This window comes from Erpetoichthys calabaricus, chromosome 11, assembly GCF_900747795.2.
Source record: "Erpetoichthys calabaricus chromosome 11, fErpCal1.3, whole genome shotgun sequence".
Taxonomy (NCBI): domain Eukaryota; kingdom Metazoa; phylum Chordata; class Cladistia; order Polypteriformes; family Polypteridae; genus Erpetoichthys; species Erpetoichthys calabaricus.
The window spans coordinates 144,627,909-144,649,669 of record NC_041404.2 but is presented as its reverse complement, the minus strand read 5'-3'; the positions used below and the strand labels follow the sequence as shown (position 1 = coordinate 144,649,669).

At 43.2% G+C, this 21,761-nt stretch overlaps 1 protein-coding gene across 4 annotated transcripts in view; it reads right to left on the bottom strand.

Moving 5' to 3' along the window:
* The window catches only part of trrap (transformation/transcription domain-associated protein), a 227,557-nt gene that overhangs the window by 83,780 nt on the left and 122,016 nt on the right, over positions 1 to 21,761 (bottom strand). For all 4 annotated transcript variants that reach the window (XM_051933670.1, XM_051933671.1, XM_051933672.1 and 1 more), the window contains 12 exons: positions 17,453 to 17,572; positions 17,062 to 17,181; positions 14,000 to 14,170; positions 13,616 to 13,797; positions 10,453 to 10,651; positions 9,977 to 10,105; positions 9,625 to 9,891; positions 9,335 to 9,541; positions 5,869 to 6,027; positions 5,630 to 5,758; positions 5,348 to 5,458; positions 2,349 to 2,495 (listed from right to left, as the gene is read on the bottom strand). In XM_051933670.1, the coding sequence (XP_051789630.1) occupies positions 2,349 to 2,495; positions 5,348 to 5,458; positions 5,630 to 5,758; positions 5,869 to 6,027; positions 9,335 to 9,541; positions 9,625 to 9,891; positions 9,977 to 10,105; positions 10,453 to 10,651; positions 13,616 to 13,797; positions 14,000 to 14,170; positions 17,062 to 17,181; positions 17,453 to 17,572 (1,941 nt within the window). The remainder of the gene's footprint in view (positions 1 to 2,348; positions 2,496 to 5,347; positions 5,459 to 5,629; positions 5,759 to 5,868; positions 6,028 to 9,334; positions 9,542 to 9,624; positions 9,892 to 9,976; positions 10,106 to 10,452; positions 10,652 to 13,615; positions 13,798 to 13,999; positions 14,171 to 17,061; positions 17,182 to 17,452; positions 17,573 to 21,761) is intronic.

Genomic DNA, 21,761 nt, shown 5'->3' with positions numbered 1-21,761 from the left:
GCGGCAGAGACGCGAAGTGGCAAAAGGACAACTGCTGTACAGGCTTTTAAGTGATTGACGCAAAGCGCGACAAGCAGAACATGCAGCTCGGCAGCGGCAGCAAGACACCAGCCAAACCGATCGCATCTCTTTAGCGTGCGTTTCAGACCCCCCCTTCACAATGCGAGCAGCATTATAAGTGCCGCGAGAAAGAGATTTAACCACGCCCGGGGCGGGAAATAAGAGACAAATATTGTTTTTACTAAAGTTTAAAATAAAAATGAAAATAATGCATATGTAACAATTCCCATGAAAATAACCTCTTTAAATTGTTGATCCGGTAAACCATACCCGGGGGTGGGCGAGCGAAGCAAGCAGAGGGTCGGAGCCCCCTAGTAATAATAACAGTATTAATAAATCCGCACTGTAGCAGACACGTGATAGCAGAACCGCGATATAGCGGAGGATCAATGTATAACAAACAACCTCCACCACCACCCTTCAAATAGACACTCAAATTACAAAAAAAGATGGCAATATAAAGATGTGTTGCCGTAGGTACAAAGAAGCCCCTGTCAAGTTTCTTAAAGTCCTCAATGCTGGTGTGCCACAGGGACAATGTGCAGCATTGTTCATAAAGGCCATGAGCTCTGTCTTCAGCTATGTGTCCCATTACCGAGCCTGCCATCATAATCAGCTTGTTATTTCGGTGGGCCTATCTTGGAAGTGATGTTTCCGGCATAGCACATTACAATGGCCATTGTAAAACATTTTTTGATATATTTTTTTGTTTTCACTGTATTTTATACTGGCAAAGCCAGTTGCCCATTTCGGGCCTGAGCAGGAATAAGTCAGGAGGTAGCAGTTGAAGGTTGGCTGCCTTGGGGGAGGGGGGGGTTGGGGGTGAGGTTCCATTAACACAAGTCAGTGAAGGTTCTTGCCTTCATTTTGCAGGCCTCAAACCCCTTTGCAATGTCTGAGACTCCTTTTCATAACATAATCAGGTGTGGGTGCAAATCATTTCATAAAACACTACACAGTATATATCCTGCAACTGACTGCTGTCATGTCCATACTGCCGGTCACTTTTACACACAACGATCATGGTGACTTTTAGTGAGTGTGTAGTTCAAATTTTAATAAAGCTCTGGACTAAAGCATAACAGTGCATATCAACAGATCTAATGATCTAAAGATCGGGACTGGTCTCCTCTCGACTTTCTCGTATACTCAGATATGGGGATGGATATCTGAGGAGTAAACCGTAAGACAATGATTATATTTTTATACTATGTACATTAAAGAACCATCATCAACAAATCAAACCAAATTAATACTATACTGAACAAGTATTATAAAAGTAAAGTTGAATAAATTGGTAAAATAAAAGGTAAAGTACCACTTCCGGTTAGCGGATATAGGCCAAAGGATGATAGAAATCTATGTTTTGTACCTGATACTTATATGCAAAATTTAGATGACCAAAGTGAGAGCGTACTCAAGTTATCATGTTTAAACACACACATACACACACAATTCCAAAAATGGTATTTTTGGACTCGGGGAGGTCTAAAATATCGAGATTCATCAACATCTCGAAATCAAACTTTTGGACGATTGCAATACTTTCCCTATGAGAAAGTAAATCGGACTCAGGGAGGCAAAAACGTAGAGATTCATCAACATCTCGAAATTGAATTTTTGAATGATTACAATACTTTCCCTACGAGAAAGTAAATCGGACTTATGGAGGTCTGAAATGTCGAGATTCATCAAAATCTCGAAATCGAATTTTTTGACAACTACAGTACTAACCCTACAAGAAAGTAAATTGGGCTCAGGGAGGTCTAAAACATCGAGATTCATCAAATTCTCGACATCAAATTTTTGGACGATTACAATACTTTCCCTATACTTTGTGTACGAGAAAGAAAAAAAAAACAGGAAAACTTGCAATTGTCTTAAACTTGATATATTTTAATCTTTACAAAACGCATCAAAACAGATGACTAATGTCAAGAGACCAGCATTTTGATGTCCTCTTCACTCTTTAAAAGAATCTCTAAGACTATTGAGACTTGCTTCATGACATAAAAATATGCAGTTTCACGATGTTCATCCTAAATTTTGCTTATTTTAAATACAAATGTTTTTTTCATTTGTCAAAGCTTTTTGAATTTTGGAACTGCAAATAAGGGACTGTCCCCATGAACTACCAACAGCAAAGTCAAGAAGCCACTACTATTTTTCACAATTCACCACCCATGTAAGCTGGGCACCCAAACCTCTCAGCATAAGAAGAAACCACACATGCATGAAAACAAGAGGCAGCACACACATGGGCGCCAAAACGATGGCGTGAGACTCACCACGGTCATCAGCAACTTGTCAAACCACTGGAGCTTCAGCTCCGATTTGGGCCACATGTCCGGGCGCAGGGCCGTTTTCATCAGATTCACGCAGCGCCGTGACAGCAGCTCCCCGGGAGACCCAGCAGTGCTTGCACTGTCATTTACCTATAGACAGATGGAGAAATTTAGCTTTTTACAGATGCTCAAAAATATCACAACAAACAACCATAACACCCTCAAACAGATAAAATAGAAAAAAGAAAAAAAAAAAAAAAACCCTGGATTTGGCTAAGGATAAGAGAGGGGTCCCAGTGAGGCACTATAATGGCCCACTGCTGTAGGTCTGAAGGAGCCCCAACAGTGTCTGACACACATTCGTGGCTGAATGTCCTCCATTCTGTTGTGTCACAGAGAAGATGTACAGCATTGTTAATGATGGCCGTCAGTTTGGTCTTCACTCTCTGCTCCCTAACACCTCCAGCGGGTCCTGAGAGCATCCCATATGCATGCATATTTTCAAGAAGAGTGAGCCATGTTTTCAATAATGTTGTTTATTGGGTTGTCCTCCCACTACATCCTGCCTCCTACTCTATGAAACAGCAAGCAACCTTTATTTTAAGTTGGACCAACAACAACCTTCATGCAACATTTTTCGAAAAATCGGTTTAGCAAATTGTTTGCGTGATTGGCAAACAAACAGACAAGATACAATCTGTGGGTTAAAATAAGGTCCTTAAATATAAAGATAAATGGAGTCAAAAATTTAAAAGGCAGACAGAGGTTATGATTTTATTTATCAACAGTTGTGGAAAAAGTAAGTACACCCTCCATGGCTACAGTAACAGAAGACATGTTTGGCGAAATCTAAACACAGCATCTGACCAGAAGGAGCTGATACCAACTACGAGGTATGGCAGTGGAAATGTTCAGGTTTGGGACTGCTTTGATGCATCAAGGCCTGGGCAGCTCACCATCATAGAATCCATTATGAGTTCTTCATTGTACCAGAAGGTGCTTAAAGATAACGCAAGAACGCAATGCCCAGCATTCACTCAAGCTCCAAATGTGCAGAGCATAGAATTATTCAACTATTAAAATTATATATCGAGCGCATCTGTCTCGTTTAAAATTGTCCAGAATGTTTCCAGGTCAAGATCCAACCTGCGAACGCTGCAATCGAGCTCTAGCCTCACAAAACCACGTTTTGGGCCTGCACAAAAATTAACATCATTTTGGACCAAAATCTTTAAATGCCTATCAGACAGCCTTGGGGTCCCAATCCCTCCTAATCCACTAACAGCTGTGTTTGGTGGGCTCATAGGGGGGCTTAAGAGTGGAGAAGGACAAACAAACTGGAATGGCCTTTACTACACTACTGGCACGTAGACTTGTCTCGCTCAACTGGAAGAATCCTAACTCTCCTATTCTAAGTCAGGGAGTAACTGATGTTATATACTGCAGGGAGTCCTCGAGTTACAACGTCTCAACATATAACGTTTCGAGTTTACAACCCTCACTTCCATAAAAACTTTTAAAAAATTGAGACGTGTACAGTACAGTATATCTACAGTATGTCCTTTTCCTTTTTCTGTGGCTTAGTTGTCTTTTTATATTCTAGATTATGATTTTGCAAATGTGTTAGGACAGGTAAGTGACTTAGTGACTTATAATAGAGAGATGCTACTCATATCCTTAGCCCGACATCCACATATCACATGTATTAACAAAGTGTGTTTTATAAGTTTACATGTGTTTAAAGTGTGTGGGATGGGTATTTTAAGGCTTAAACTATAAAAATGTTTATTTATATAGTCTTTCTATATTGCGGATTTTCACCTATCACTGATGGACCTGGAACGTAACTTCCGCGATAGGCAGGTGATCACTTGTATTTAAAAAACCCGCGATACAGTGAAGCCGCAATAGGTGAACCGAGATATATGACGAGGGACGATTGTATGTACGTAAGTAGGACTCAGTTAGCGTTGGGAACCCGCGTACCAAATTTCTTGAAGATGGGCCCATAAGTAACAAAGACCATTGGAAAGTTCAATATTGTGGCCGACAGTGGCATCACACCACCGAAATAAGTACGTACATCGGTTTTGGTTAGCGCAGGGAAGCTGCCTACCAAATTTTCGACCGTTATGCGTAGAATTTCGAAATGAAACCTGCTTAACTTTTGTAAGTAAGCTGTAAGGAATGAGCCTGCCAAATTTCAGCCTTCTACCTACATGGGAAGTTGGAGAATTAGTGATGAGTGAGTCAGTGAGGGCTTTGCCTTTTATTAGTATAGAAGATAAGGGGCCATTAAAAACCAAGAATACAGCTGTTTAAGACTAAAATAAGCAATAAGGGTTCAAAATCGTAATGAGCGAGACAACTAAAATGAAGCAGAAGTGTGACTTGAGCAATACGTGCTTCTTATTAGGTCATTGGGTTGGAACAAAAACCTGCAGCCACTGCGGCCCTCCACGAATGACTTTGCCCACCCCTGGTTTAAATGAAGATCAAATCTTGACATGTCCACAAAGAAAAAAATAAACATTTCACGGGGTGTACTTGGTTTTTCATGTGTCTATAGATTATTAAAAAGGAGGAAGTCAACTGAAAATAATGTCTGGCCTACTTGTACTGGGGACTGGACGTTGGGTCTGTTAAAAAAAGGGGTTCAAATTCTAAAACAAATGGTGAATAAAGTGGTTAAGACCTTTAAAAACTGCTGGCTCCAAATTCTGCTCCAGACTGCCTGCCTGTCAATACCACCGCCTCAGAGGTATTCGCAGAGCCCCGCGTGTGTGTGTGTGACTTGAAAGCAGGAGGCTTACAGCTCAGGCACAGCCTCACAGAATGCCAATTAGGTCTAAAAAGCTTGTTTAAACCTTTAAATATTAAGCACGCGGCGTCTCTGAGCATGCACTGAATGCCTTTATCGCTGTAACAGCAGGACAGCTGCTCCCATGCCATCCAAAGGCATCAATGAAGCTTTAAGTGAAGTACAAGAGCCCATTCCTTACCTGACAAGCTATTCTAATAAGAAAGTTGACAACAGTATCGGTGTGCTGCTTTTCAACTGGTTTCCCGAGAAGTGCGTCAGCCCCTGGTGTAGACTGGCTGCGGGCAAACACCTTAAAAAAAAAAAACAAAAAAAAAAAAAAAACACAGACAATTATTAAAAACAGACCACTTATATATCGATTAGATATACAGTATGTACTGAGTGGCAAGAGGAAGCCATATTAAATAAGGCCACAACGACCAGATGAGGCGCTGGTGGTTTGGGGGGTACAGGCTCTTACTGTGCTCACAGCACCCGTGGCAGTGCGGAAGCGTTTCACGTCCTGGCCAGAGTCCATAGACAGGCCTCTTTTCATTGCTCCCGTCGTTGTGCTTGTGCCCTCTCCGCAAGAGTCGCCCTCACTTTCAGGCTGTCGATGACAGAAGACAGAGCAGGTTTCACAAGAGCCAAGGAGAGTGTCAGCGTCACACAGAAATAAAAAATAAATAATAAGATGGGAAGATGGTTTACCAGTCTTACCTGCTGATCCTTTATTCTCTGCAGCTCCCATTTTATGACTACCTCTGCCAGGTCCACAGCCAACTTTCTTTGTTCAATTGTGACACTGGGAGTGAAGCCCAGCCTCTGCATGGCGCTGACCATATGCTGGACCAGATGGTGCCGCACAGGGTAATAAACCTACGAGGAAACAGGATGTCAGCAAGAACTTGAACAGAGAATAAGAATAAGAGTGCGGGTGATGCAGCAGAAGCGTCAAGGAATGAGAGATTGCCTAACAAGAGTGTCCATCCTATTGACCATGATGGCCTAAAATAACATTAATGCGAGATCTGACATTCCCTAGAGTCCTACTCTTCCCCACACTAAATGGTCATTCATTCCACGTGTGTGTCTGTTTTTCTTAGTGTGAAGAACACTAAATCTGTGAAACCTGCCCTTAGGTTTCCGGCCGTGTCCTCATATTCTTGTTAAACTCATTTTAATGCAAGTCTTGATCTACTGAACTAATTCCTTTCATAATTTTATTCACTTTGATTATGTCTCCTCTAAATCTCTGTCTGCTTAAAATAAAAAAGGTTCAGCTCCTTTAATCTCTCCTCATAGCTCATACTTCTTAGCCTCAGAACCTGCCAACCAGAGACGCTCTTTCCCCTGGACTTTCTCGAGTACTGCTATGTCTTTTTTGTAATATGGAGACCAAAGTGGAACACAGCACTTCAGCTGACCCCTCACTAGTGAAGTACTGTATGTACCCCAAGTATAACCTTCCTTGACTTGTACTATTCGCATCAGGGGGCGCTATATAACCTAACATCCTATTAGCCTTCTTAAATGCTTGTGGTTACTGTCGTGATGCTGATAGTGACCAGTCTTCTAGGACTCCCAGGTTTTTCTCACAAGGGGTATGTTCAAGCTTTAGACCTCCCACTGTGTATTTAAATCTAACATCTCCACTTGTTATGTTGTGCAATTCTATACATTTAATCTGCACAAGCCAGCGTGCAGTCTAGATATCTTGGTAGCAATTTAGCTAATTTTCCATTATCTGCCCTTCCACCTAGTTTAGTGTGTTCTGCAAACTTCACTATCTTAATAATTATATTCTTGTCTAAATCATTTAGAATATTAAAAACTACCTGTCCCACAAGGCTCCACCTGTGTAGTAGTGAAACAAGACAAACTTTAAAAATCAAAAAAAAAAAGAAATAATTTGTCTGTGGTGGGTTGGCACCCTGCCCAGGATTGGTTCCTGCCTTGTGCCCTGTGTTGGCTAGGATTGGTTCCAGCAGACCCCCGTGACCCTGTGTTCGGATTCAGCGGGTTGGAAAATGGATGGATGGATGGAAGTAATTTGTATTGAATCTATATTGATAGCTTTTGTATCCGAGGGCCTCTTGATATACAAAATTTTTGGTTTTGCTATCAGGGGTGAGAATGTAGTTGTGATCTCTTTGCCAAAAATTTTTAAACTTGGCAAGGTACGTCTGGCCAAATGGAAAGTTGGCAAGGCACCTCTGGCCAAGCGGAAGGTAGGTACGCTTCAACGTCAAACGTTGCCACTGTATCTGATCGTGTTCAGCTCTGACGGAAGAGCATCTCCTGCGTGGGGAGAAGAGCACGTGACCGTGATATCTCTGCCAATGAGCAGGCACCCTCTAAAACACATGTAGCTCTGACCTCTTTCTCAAAAACATCAAATGTTACACTTTAACAATCTGCAGATGATAAAGTCTGCTGAACAAACAGGTAACGCTAGCTAAGCAGAGGCAAGGTGCACTCCAACATGTGGAGAAAGGTGGAGCGACTCGAACACAGGCTGGTGTGTCAATGAGGAGGGCCCCACCCGGCTCCCTACTCCTGAGGCCCTGCCTCCCCTTGGCTTGCAGCCTCTCTGTTCGCGCTTATAAATCGGTGCCACAACCAAACTATGATTCTTAGTGTGATGAGAGAAGTCACAAAATCAACCAGAATGTTGAAGCCAATTATAGAAGAAAACCCGAACTAAATCCGTTAAGCAGTTCTCTTGTGAAAAGCCAAACAGACAGACAGACGTTGGATTTTTATTATATATATATATATATATATATATATATATATATATATATATATATACACACAGTATATATACACACACATACAGTGGAACCTTGGGTCACGAACGTCTCGGGCCACGTACAAATCGGGTTACGACCAAAACATTCGCCAAACTCTTGCATCTGTTCACGACCACACACAAGCCAGTTTCCCTTCCGGTTCGTACGCGCCGATGATTTCCGCATGTATTCAGTCTCTCCCTGTGCATTCCCTGTGCAGCGAGCGAGAGAGAGAGAGCGCAAGCGAGAGAGACAGCGCGAGAACGCAAGCGAGTGAGCGAGAGAGAGAGAGCGCAAGCAAGCAAGCGAGTGAGAGAGCGAGCAAGCGAGAGTGTGCAAGCGAGAGAGAGAGACAGCGCGAGCACAAGCGAGAGAGAGAGAGCGCAAGCGAGAGAGAGCTCAAGTGAGCACAAGCGAGAGAGAGCTCGAGCGAGAGCGCAAGCGAGAGAGAGAGCATGAACGCAAGCGAAAGAGAAAGAGAGCGCAAGCGAGAGAGAGAGCGAGCACATGTGAGAGAGGGCGCGAGCGAGAGAGAGAGAGAGAGAGAGAGAGAGAGAGAGAGAGAGAGAGAGAGCCCAAGCAGGGGTGTTTTGGCCGACACTCTGTGGGGCAGAAGGAAGCAGTCGCTCCAGCTGAGCGATCAAGGAGCTGGAGTGACCAGAACAAGTAAGTAAACATTTAGTTTACTATTACACTGTGCATTCTATGGTATAATTAACTATTTTTGTGCTTAAAAATCTTTAAAAAAATATATATATTTACATACAGCTCATACAGTTCGGAACAGATTAATTGTATTTACATACAATCCTATGGGGGAAATTACTTTGGGTCACGACCAAAGTTTTGGAACGAATTATGGTTGTTACCCGAGGTTCCACTGTGTGTGGAGATATATATATATATATATATATAAAAATGAAACACAACCTTCCTCGTCTGAGCCCATGTTGACTGTTATAGACCTGTGCTGCTCCATCTTTCCTTAGTAACTGCTTCCATTTAATTTACCCGAGACACATTTTAGGCTTACTGGCATATAGTTACTTGGATCAGCTCAGTCATACTTTTGATAAAATGGGTTAACATTTGCTAGCCTCCAATCTTTAGGAATTTCTCCATTGTGCAGAGATTTAAAAAAAAAAATGCAACAAGGGTTTATATTCTGTATGTATTCACTAACTTTCTTCAGCACTTGAAGATAAAGGTCATGTGGTTCTGATGATTTGTTAGATTTCAGCCTATTTAATCTACACAGCACTTCTCCCTCTGCAATTTCCAAAAAGCCAGAAGCTTACAGAAACATCAAAGTAGCAAACCAAGAGGGCCACAAAAAGTATTCCCTTCATGATTTACTGGGCCTCGCTTAAACATCTCCCACAGATCCTCACCCTAAAGTGCTGCACGATGAGATGCAGGATGTGGACCAGCTGAGGCACGGTGTGCCCTTCTTCCACAATGATCTTACGAGTCCAGTGAGTGAGCATTTGGTGACCATCTTCCATGCGAGCTGGCACAGCTGGAGTGAGGATCGCCATAGCCTGCCTGACAATGGCACGTGCCTCCATGTTGTGGGCTTTGAGCAGGCTGTGGAATACCTGCAACACAAGAGGAGAGTTGACAGAGGGTTTGGGATGATCGGTCACCACGGACCCATCAGTCCCGGAATGTGAAAATTTACCTGCAAGACAATCTTTTTGTGGATGGCAAATTTGGCAATGATGTGTGCCAGCAGAAGATGACCACTGTACTTGCAAGCTGGGTCCACGCAGGCCTTGGGCAGTAGACATGGCCAGGCAAAGGTCATGAGACGCCGTAGCTTGCTGTTTCGGCTCTTGTTGTTATCATGGATGTGGTGGGGAGCATGCTCGACCAATAGAGTGGCAAACTGAAGCAGGTAAATCCTTAGGGAATCCAGCAGGTCAGCCTGCTTCTCTGGGTCGAGAACCTGTTAAGAAGAGGAAGGCGTTAAGGAGGCGGCTAACATGGGTCCCCACTGGGACAAAAAGAAGACATACAACGATGCTGCATACCTTAGTGATAAACACACTGGTGATGCTCTCTGGATTGTCACCCTCAGGATTTGGGGGACCCAGCAACTGCTCACCCTCTGCCTTCTCAAAGCTGTACAGGAAAGCTGGGTTCAGGATGTGCTGCAAGACCTGAGCAGATGGGAGTCAGAGAAAGTTTAAGGACAATGCATGGCGAGAAGGATGTGCTACCAGAGACCCCACGGTGTTTCAATTAAGACACAGCTGAAGATCTAAAGCTTTGCAGTTTGGGACACAATCCGTTCAAAAGTAGGCCTTTCAAGTGATCGCAAAACTTCTCCTCTCAGGGTCATCTAACTGCTTTTAGAATTCAATCCAGAAGCCTCTCCCCCACCACTTAAAACAATGTTCTCAAAGATTAAGGCTTTCTATGCACAAAAGTGACAATTCAAAGGATGACAGCAAGACGACCCTTCGGGCTGTCAGCTGTAATTAAGAAACCTTCTCAGTCTACTAACCTTGGCTTTCAACTCATCGCCGAAGTTGGGGTCGTTGAATTCCACAAAACGGAAGAAGAGTGCCCTCTTGTGGGCGATGCTGTAGTTCTTGGGGATCTCCTCCTCCATGTAGTCCTTCAGGAAGGTCATGTTGCATAGAAAGCGGCCCGTGAAGGCACGGAGCAACTGAAAGAGCAGTTCGATCTCCGAGTAGTTACGTCTGGGAATAAGCACAAGAAGAGCAAGAAAAGAGTTTGTTAAACAAAGGCTTTCACTGGGTCCATGTCAAAGCGTGCGAAGCAAAGGTGGAAAGCACAAGAAAAGGCAAACTCAACGCAGCCAGCCTGCAGAAGAAGTAAACGGGAGGGCTGAGCAAAACGTGTATGGGCTGGCACAATCTAATCCGGCTCATCGACACAATCTCTAAAAAAATATCTAACCTTTAATAAAAGTGAAATAATAATAATTTTTCAATCCTATTTTTTTGTAAAAATTGATCTATTTGTATGGAATGATTACAATAAAGTCAATAAAATTCAAAAAAAAAAAAAAAAAAAAGTGAAATAATTGAAAGGAAAAAGAAAATTTCAGCTCCGGTTTCCTCCCACAGTCCAAAGACATGCAGGTTAGGTGGATTGGCAGTCCTAAATTGTCCCTAGTGTGTGCTGGTATCCTTCAATAAGGGCGCACACAAAAAGGCGAGCTTCAAAAGGGCGACCTCAATTGGGCGTAGCGAATAAAGGCGCGGGTGGCACAGTGGGTAGCGCTGCTGCCTCGCAGTTGGGAGACCTGGGGACCCGGGTTCACTTCCCGGGTCCTCCCTGCGTGGAGTTTGCATGTTCTCCCTGTGTCTGCGTGGGTTTCCTCCGGGCGCTCCGGTTTCCTTCCACAGTCCAAAGACATGCAGGTTAGGTGGATTGGCGATTCTAAATTGGCCTTAGTGTGTGCTTGGTGCGTGGGTGTGTCTGTGTGTGTCCTGCGGTGGGTTGGCACTCTGTGTTGGCTGGGATTGGCTCCAGCAGACCCCCGTGACCCTGTGTTCGGATTCAGCGGGTTGGAAAATGGATGGATGGATGGAATAAAGGCGCGCGTAAATAAAGGCGAGCTTCAAAAGGGCGACCTCAATTGAGCGCGGCGAATACAGTAATCCCTCGCTACTTCGCGGTTCACGACTTCGCGGATTTTATATGTAAGCATATCTAAATATATAAGGCGGATTTTTCGCTGCTTCCTGTGGACAATGGGTCTTTTTACTTCTGGTATTTGCTTCATCAGTTGGTTTGCCCAGTTGATTTCATACAAGAGATGCTATTGGCGGATGGCTGAGAAGCTACCCAATCAGAGCACGCAGTTAAGTTCCTGTGTGCTGCTGATTGGCTCAGCGACGGAGTGCTGCATTAACCAGGAAGTCTCATCTCACTCATTCAGCATTAACGTGCTCTTGCTACTGCATTCAGGGGATTATCACCTTCATCGTCATCATTTTTACTGCGCAGCATATTCATCACCATCCACTTCGCGGAAATTCAGTTATCGCGGTCGGCCTTGGAACCTATCTCCCGCGATAAGTGAGGGATTACTGTAAAGGCGTTCGTAGATAATTTAGATAATAATAGATAGATAATAATACAATATCTATGTGGCATTGCACATAATCTACAGCTTCAAGTGTAATACAACAATGAATAAGAGCAGAAAACAACGAAATATAGAGAGCTTTAGAAATAGTTTGTTAGAAGTTCATGCAATAATTAATTGGATGTTTTAATATTCTTGCTTTCGCCTTTTTATACGTTCAATCATTGACTTTATCTAATACATTTTCTGTAATAATTTTGTTGCGTTTGCCTTTATTCGCTGCGCCCAATTGAGGTCGCCCTTTTGAAGCTCGCCTTTTTGTGCGCGCCCTTATTGAATAGAACCGTGTGTGCTTGGTGTGTGTGTGTGTGTGCCCTGTGGTGGGCTGGCGCCCTGCCCAGGGTTTGTTTCCTGCCTTGCGCCCTGTGTTGGCTGGGATTGGCTCCAGCAAACCCCCGTGACCCTGTAGTTAGGATATAGCGGGTTGGATAATGGATGGGTGGAAGAAAATTTCAAGAAACATTTTTCCTTCAAAGCAAAGCAAAATCATTTAAAGCTTTGTGCAGCCCTCCTCGTCTTCTCCTCTAATGAGGTAAGAGAACACAAGGCGAGGGATTCCTCCATACAGAATCTCTCCAGATCTTTCAGATTTCGAGGTCCACACTTCTGGACCCTGCACTTCAGCTCATCCCACAGGTCTCACAGAGGTTTAGGGTCAGGGGACTGGGATGACCCATGCAAAGTCTTAACTTTATGGTCCCTGAGCTAGTTCTGCATTGATCCAGAGGTGTGCTTTGGATTATCGTCCTGCTGGAAGATCCAACCACAGCCTAATTTAAGCTTCCTGGCAGGGTTTGAATTAATATCTGCTAATACTTCATAGACCCCATGGTACCACGTTATTCTAACAAACTGTCCAGGGCCTCTGAGGGAAAAACAGCCCCACAACATCAAAAGGTCCAGCGCCACACTTCACAGTGGAAATGGTGTACTTTTCTGAATGCTTAAGCCAAATGCACTTCTGGTGTTTGTTGATCAGTTTTTGTCTGATGTGACCACAGAACTCGGGGCCATTGAAAGTTCCAGTAACACTTGGCAAACTAAGTGATTTGAGGGCTTACTCACACACATGCACCTAAAATCTGGAACAGCTTACCGACACAAATTTGCCAGGCTAATAAAGTGGAGCACTGTAAAAAACTACTAACAACCCCATTACTGTAACATGGCTTTCTCATAGCTTCATTCTAGTTTAAAACTAATATTCTGTAGATGCATTGAATTATCATTTTTATCATGGCTGTGCAATCCATACTAACCCCTACTTTGTCTGCTGTTCTTTTTCTGGTTTTCTGTGGTGCCGTTCTGTGCCCCCATCACCTGATCAGGGCACCATGCAATCTGTACATTGATGGACTGAAGGCCAGATGTCCAAATGTCTGAGATACGCCATCTGTTGGAATGCCAGACACACAGCATCTGGACCATCACACAGACACTTGTTCGTTTATTATGGTGGATATACATGACGGCTGGAGTCCTAACATGCTACCACAGTGTAATGGTGGGCAAACACAACCAGACAGACATCACAAGCAGGTCATACTTGCAGTAACTTAGCAGGCAGTAGGCAAGCAGTTTGGGCTCCTTCCAGTTGGTGGCAGACATGTTGTCCTTGCGGTGACGCTCCTGGAATGCTTCGCTCACCCACACTCGGCGCAGTTGACTCACTAAAGAGTGCTGCCCTGCCAGCCAGCCGGGGTCATGCTTCACAATAATGCTGATGATCTGTGACCATAAAGCAGAGATGACAAAGGGACACAGTCAGCCCGGTTGTTTTCATTACAGAGAATTTTAAGAGGAGTGACTAGTGACACCCACACTGAAGTACAGAAAGCCTTAAGTTTAAAAGGGATGCAGAAACTTATCAGCCAAAAGAAGCAATCAAGGCTCATGATTAAATGGTTAACATTGTCATAAATCCTTTTACCTTGATGGCTTGAAATTGAAGGTCCAGCCTCAAGGCGTTGGAACTTGTGGAGGGAGATCCTGGACGAACTGTGGCTTGAGGGCCAGGTGGGAGCAGCAGGGTCACAAACCGATTAGGATTGGAGGCCAAGACGTCACGCAGGGATTTGGCGTCCTTATGCTTCAAAAAACTCTGTAGAAATAGAAGGAAGCCTTTGAAAATCTGAAGTATTCATTTGTCTGCGAGGGACCATCCTGTGTGTTGGGAGAAGAAGAAGAAAAAAAAAAAAACCCCAAAGGCAGCTCTGCCCTTTCAACTAAGCCCACTGTCAACCGCAATAAGGTTGGCCCCTCTTCAGTGTCTGCTTAGTGCTCTTAATTTAGGTGAGGAATTCAAGACAAAATATCACGCAGGTTTCCATCAACCTTTTAGTACAAAAGCATTAAAGACCCCCGTCAAGAGGCTGCAGCCAATACTGGAGCTCTTAAGACCCCAAACAGTCAGATGAAAACAAACCTCCTTCATACTTCATAGAGAAAGAGGACAGCGTCCTTGTCTCGCAACCATATAGCAAGACAGGGTGCGAATACGTCACTTTATATGTAGTTTAACTCGGGTGTAGGAGAGTGGTGACGTGTTGCATGTTGATTAGCAGATGCATGTACACACCTGACATAACTCTGTACACACAACAACAAAGTCCCTGTGAAACTTATTCTAACTGGGGCGTGTGGGACACAAAGATTGGTGCTAAAATTTTAACTGTGTCAGTACAGGTACCAAGTAAATAACGGGTAACTCCAAAACCCGCTCCGTCTTACTCCAGCATCCCTCCAACACTACTTCCCTCTTGATAGCCTAGAAGACCTGATCGCATTGAAGCAAGAGGTGGTCCCTGAAGTCACAGTCATGTCCAAACAATAAGGTGGGGTTCCCCTGTGAAGTTCAGAACACAGTGAAGCATGTAGTACCGTTTTGTGACGTCTACAAAGTGGACATTTTTACACAACGGCCATACTGAGTGTCAAGGGAGATTGGGGAAAGAGGGGAGGTTGAGAGGAAAGCTGATATTTATTTTCTGGTACCAAACATCCAAAGTGCTGTTACATTCCACTTTAAAGTTTATGGTTTATTGGTGCTGTTCCAGTACTGGTGTACAGCGCAACCCTATTACAGTATTCAGCTTTTACTTCAATACATTTCCACATTCACCTGCTAAAGACCCCAACACACTACTTTTTAAATTTTTTGTTTACTTTCTCGTATATGAAGTATAGGGAAAGTATTGTAATTGTCCAAAAATTCGACTTCGAGAATTTGATGAATCTCGATGTTTTAGACCTCCCCGAGCCCAATTTACTTTATCATAGGGAAAGTATTGCAATTGTCCAAAAATTCGATTTCGAGAATTTGATGAATCTCGACGTTTCAGACCTCCATAAGTCTGATTTATTTTCTTGTTGGGAAAGTATTGTAATTGTTCAAAAATTCGACCTTTAGACTCTGATGAAGCTCAGTGTTTTAAACCTCCTTAAGTCAGATTTACTTTCTCGTAGGGAAAATATTGTAATCCTTCAAAAATTCAATTTCGAGATTTTGATGAATCTCTACGTTTCTGCCTCCCTGAGTCTGATTTATTTTCTCGTAGGGAAAAGTATTGTAATCATCCAAAAATTCAATTTCAAGATTTTAATGAATCTCTACATTTTAGACCTTCCTAGGGTCCGATTTACTTTTTCGTAGGGAAAGTATTGTAATCATCAAAAAGTTTGATTTCGAGATGTTGATGAATCTCGATGTTTTAGACCTCCCCGAGTCCAATTTACTTTATCATAGGGAATGTATTGTAATTGTCCAAAAATTCGATTTCGAGAATTTGATGAATCTCTACGTTTTTGCCTCCGAGTCCGATTTACTTTCTCGTAGGGAAAGTATTGTAATTGTCCAAAAATTCGATTTCGAGATTTTGATGAATCTCTACGTTTTAGACCTCCCCGAGTCCAATTTACTTTATCATAGGGAAAGTGTTGTAATTGTCCAAAAATTCGATTTCGAGAATTTGATGAATCTCAACCTTTCACACCTCCATAAGTCTGATTTACTTTCTCGTAGGGAAAGTATTGTAATCGTAAGCACTATATAAATGTAATGAATTATTATTATTGTTCAAAAATTCAGTTTCGAGATTTTGATGAATCTCTACGTTTTAGACTTCCCTAAGTCTGATTTACTTTCTCGTAAGGAAAGTATTGTAATTGTCCAAAAGTTTGATTTCGAGATGTTGATGAATCTTGATGTTTTAGACATCCCTGAGTCCAAAAACACCATTTTTGTAATTGTGTGTGTGTGTGTGTGTGTGTATATAAACACAATAACTTCAGTACGCTCTCACTTTGGTCAACTAAATTTTGCATACAAGTATTAGGTACAAAACGTAGATTTCTATTAACTTTTGGCTATTTCCGCTAACCGGAAGTGGTACTTTATTATTTATGCAGCTGCAGAGTCCGATTTATTCAACTTTACTTCTATAATAACTGTTCAATATATTATTTATTTGATTTGATTTGTTGTTGATGGTTCTGCAATGTACATAATATAAAAAATATAATCATGGTCTTGCGGTTTACTCCTCAAATATCCATCCCCATATCTGTGTATGCGAAGAAGTCGAGGGGAGACCACTCCCAACTTTTTCGTTTTCAGCCACAGACTTAATTTACATAATCTTAGTGAGTTGGAGCCAGTTGTGTAGTGCGACATCCTGAGCAACTTGATCCGACTGATCTGCCCCAACAAACGCATACAGGCCTGTTTTACATTTCTTCAGCTCATTATCAAATAAAGCTTAACTGTGCATTAGCATTTCTAAAAAATGCCATATTTTAGTTGTTTCTCTGTCCAAGTTGTATTTAATTTATTTTTTTTTTACTTCAAATGTCAACAAAACATGTCATTTGGCCAGGGGTGTACAAAATGAACTCGACCCCCCGACCCCCCCCCAAAGAATGAATGCCTTGCTGCCATTAAGCCCAAAACATTTACAGAATCCCAAATTCCTAAGACCTGTCTAAAGTGCTTACCATGAACATCCGACTCCACTGAGGGTCATTCAGGGTTGCTTCCATCATGAAGAGCTCCACAGTCTGGGAAGGGTGACGAGTTAGAAACTTTATCAGAGGCTCCCTGAAGGGACTGCCGGCCTGCAAACAGCAAGAGCACAGGTGGAGTTTACACCTCTTTGCAAGTCAATCCAGGGACAGCTAAGGCCACACAGAGCACACGCGCCAAGGACTCGGGCCAGTCCGGCCAGCAGTAACCATGTGACACATAAGCCATGCTTTACACGAACGGCGAGAATTCTCTTTGGGAGAAAAGCAGGCTGCTGGTATCAGGAGCAAAACAACGGAGGCAATTAATCTCGCTTCCGAAATGTTAAATGAGCAGTGCTGCGCTTCAGTGACTTGGCGTTACCTCAATTAGCATGGCTCGCTCAGTCTTCATCACCACCTCCAGGAGGGGCTTCACTAGGGTCTGGGGGGCCGCCGGTATCAAATGGAACAGATTAATAATTGCAGAGCAAATTCTCATTTCCTGTCAAGAACAACACATGGACTTTGTGAGATAGTGCAAACAGCAATTAAAATTTCACAGTAGCAGCAGCAGCACCACCACCACCATCACCATCAACCTAGCCACCCCAGTATGACACAGACACACACACAAATACATACATATATATATGTACACACTATCGGCCAAAAAAGTTTTCAAACACCTCCATTTTTCAGGTTTTTCTTCAAATTTAATCAGGTGGAATGCAATGAATGACCTAAATAATGGCGAAAGGGTAAGCAGCAAACTGACAGAAGTTTAAATTTAAAGTTTAGGTTAGCAAAAACAGAAAAAAAACAGGAAACATCAGAATATTACAAATGGGCCTTCTTCAGAGAGGTTACACCCTACAGATGTTCTGCAGCAATTCAAGTAAATGAAGCAAACAATTTGCACAGGTGTCCCAACTTCTGTTGATTACTTAAAAACTCCTCTGTGTGTCTTAAAGCAGAGATGGAACTGACTGTGTCACTAAACCCTCTGAAGTCCTACTTGGACAATATTTAAGTGATAATGGCGAGAAAACGGCGAGGAACAAATGAAATGAGACAGAGCACTGAAGTGTAGGCCTTTCATTTAGGGTCAGTGAGTCCAGTGGTGTCCTACACAATCCAAAGGCAACTGAAAACTGGAAGAAACTCTGATAGGAAGAGATCCAGTAGAGCCAAAGTCACGACCCAATCAGAAGACGTGTTTCTGAGCTGGTCACCAGCTGGCGTGACCACAGGTGCCTCACAGCACAACAGCTTAACAGCAAGTGTCAGTCTGGACTGTGAAGAGGAGACTTTGTCCTGCGGGTTTGACAGGGCGAGTGACAGGAAAGATTTCCATAAAGGACACAAAAGGGCCTTCAAATACCTGCTGTGGACTACTGCAGAATGGAACAAAGACTTACAGACCAATGAATCCAAACTGGAAATCCTCGGTTCATCACACAGGGTCGAGTTGGTGATGGTGAGGGTTCCTCACTTTGTGACCCCCCCAACTGTCACACATGGAGGAGGAAGTGTGATGGCCAGGGAGACAGCAGAGTTGGTGACTTGCACAGAGTGACCAGCAGTCTGAATCAAAAGGGTTGCCACAGTTTGGCTGTTATATCACCAAATGGGGGCTACTTTAATGAATCCAAATAAAATCAATAAACATTTTGTACACTTAATGATTTCTAATTATTTATTTGTTCTATGCTTTGATTTCATGAAACATTAAGACATTAAACTGTGTGAATCTCTATAAAAACTGAGGTGTTGTAAAACATTTGACCGGTAGTGTATATAATTAAATAGTAAAAAGGGGGGGGGTCGTACATACAGTAGGTACAGCATGGAGTTAGTTGACTGGACACAAACAACAAAGAGCTCAGTGCTTGTGATCTTAAAGGAACACCCCACTCAACAATGATTATTTGAAAGAATTATTCTTTTTACCTAACCTATATTGTTTGTAGTTACGGCTGAGAAAAACATCTAGTCTCATAGTTCATGGAGAACGGACATGATGATGAAATGAGCTTCAGCAATGCTGAACAGCAGCAAATGCTATTAAAAACGTGTTGCACAATCCACATGGCCGGTGGTATCTAAGCGCATCTTCGCAACACGTCATTTTTGTGAAATATTGTTAAATACACTAGCGCAGCGTTCCTCAACCTTTAAGTATTTGCGACTCGAGTTTTCATAACAGTTTTAATCGCACCCCCCCTAAAGTTTTTTTTGAATCCCTAATAAAATTTATTCCTATATTTTTTGCTGCCGATACACCGCTACAAGTTTAAAATTTTCCTACGAACAGTGAAATTACGCCACGACATTTGCGCCCCCTTTTTTGTTAGAGTTTGAGAACCGCTGCACTAGCCTGAGAAAGACTGGAAGCACCCAGAAATTTTCATAATTCTGATATGAACTGAAACGTTTTTTTCGCAAGGAGCGAAAGCTTTCGATTCGTCAAAAAATTTCGTTCTCCGCTTTTCGGTGGATCTCGACATTTAATCGATGTGATATCTCCATAATGGGAGAGTCTGTGTGTGTCACGGTTTCTTGTGGACAGTCAAGAGCTAAAACGGCTGGACAGAAAAACACCAAACTCCAAACTTAAGCCTGTTATGAGATGTCGATGCGCTAAGTTAGTTTTTTGGGCCAAATCGTGCAAGAGAAAGAGGCGCTCTAGAGGAATATACCATAACTCCGCAATTAATGAGAAATTCTTCTCGTCAATTGCTATCGTCATGACCTATTTTATGATCAGAAAGATCAGAGCGGTAAATAATTACTGAAATGTTAGAGAAGAGTTTGGGTTACTCGGTTCCTGTGGTGCAAAGCCTATCGAAGCTCACGTCTGAATTTTCATTTGTTATTATCCTTTAAATCAAGGTACTCTTCTTAACTGCGTTTTCTGGTGAGGGTCCCTTAAACGTGTCCTGGGTTTGCCGCAGGGTCTTCAGCCAGAGGGACATGCCTGAAACAGCCCTAAATGAGGAGCTACCCATGGAGGTAACCTACCGACATGCCTAAAACAACCTCAATGGGCTCCTCTCGGTCTGGAGGAGCAGCGATGCGACTCGACTCTCTCATAAATCGCTGAGCTTCTCGCCCTGTCATGTAGTGTCGAGCCCAGCAAGCCTGCGAAGAAACCTCATTTCTGCCACTTGTACTCGCGATCACGCTGTTTTAGTTGTTACTGTTATGCTTGTGACCATAGGCGAGGACAGTGATACAGATCTTTAGACTCTGCTCTGGCTTCACACCCATGAACCAGTACAGCGTCCACAGAACAGCTGCCTCTGCTCCAATCCACTGGTCAATCTTACGTTCCCTTTTCCCATCCCTTTCCCTGAGATAGTTGAACGCTGCCGCCACCTCCTCCTCCGAGGGCAGTCCATCACCCCACCCCAATCCTTTCTAAGAAAGAACCACAGCTTCAAACTTGGAGGTGCTGATCCTCATCCCAGCCACTTCACATTCGGCAGCGAATTGCTGAAGTGTATGCCAAAGGTCACAATCAGATGAGGGAAAGAGGACATCATCATCATCAGCATAAAGCAACAATGGCTCCCTAACTTAACACCTTGATATGTTGTCCATGAAAACCACAAACATGTACCTCTGTATTGATTTAAAAATGCAGCCAAGATACGAGGATAAATCAAAAAAGTAAAGATGAGTTGAACATTACGTGGTGAACATCTCCGGTTCACGCACATGCGCAGTGTGGCACTCTGCTGTTGGTCTAGTTCAGGGGTGTCCAGTTCCAGTCCTGGTGGGCTGGGCTGCATCTTCTTAATTAGCGAGCGGTTTTTGCTGCCGATTAACTTGTTTTGCCTTCGTTTTTAATTGACGTGACTCAGACCCCTTAGTTGTTTCGTTTTCCTTAATGAGCAGCCGAACAATAATGAGACCCAAAGCTAGCCGCCACATGAACAGCTAACCTGAAAATAAAGAAAGGTGAAGGTCTCGGTCATGTTGGTCTGCTCAGGTCACCAAAACATCTTGACGGTGGTCTTAGAAAAAACACAAAATCAACAGTCTGATGTGGCAGAACGAGAGCAGCAACAAGTCCTGATAGTCAATGACGGCTTTAATTAACAGCAAGAATCGGCTTCTCATTAAGAAACTGGTTGAAGTGAACTGGAGTTTGACGTTCCAGTTTAACTGGTCATCTATCGGCTAATTCACGTCTCATTTCTGTTTGGCTGCCATTTAATGAAGAAAGGAATCAATTCAGAGGACTGAATCCTTAAATACAGGGCAATTAAAATGAAGGGAAAAGGAATTAATTAGCAGTTGTAAGGGAGAGACGGCCAGCAGCTCAGCCCCGCCAGGACGCCCCATGGATGGAAGGATGGGGGAAGGCGGCTACGTTTGGACACTGCCTCCCACCCAAAGCGCTAGATGACAGCTTCCCTACAGCATAACGGTGCCCCGGATTCCCGAAAAGGCATCAAAGAATTTGGAGTTCAGCATCTGGGTACTGTGGGTGCCGCCAGGGGACGCTACGAGAAGACCTTGGGACTCTCATTTCCTACATAGCCTGGAAGTATTATCAAGTCACGAGGACGGGTGTCCAGAAGTACTTCGGGGCTAACGAGAAACTCAAGTTTCTCCATCTGACCCATATATAAAGGACTGCAGAGATTTACATAGCAGTATCTTGTGGCTGTGGTGCTTGAAGG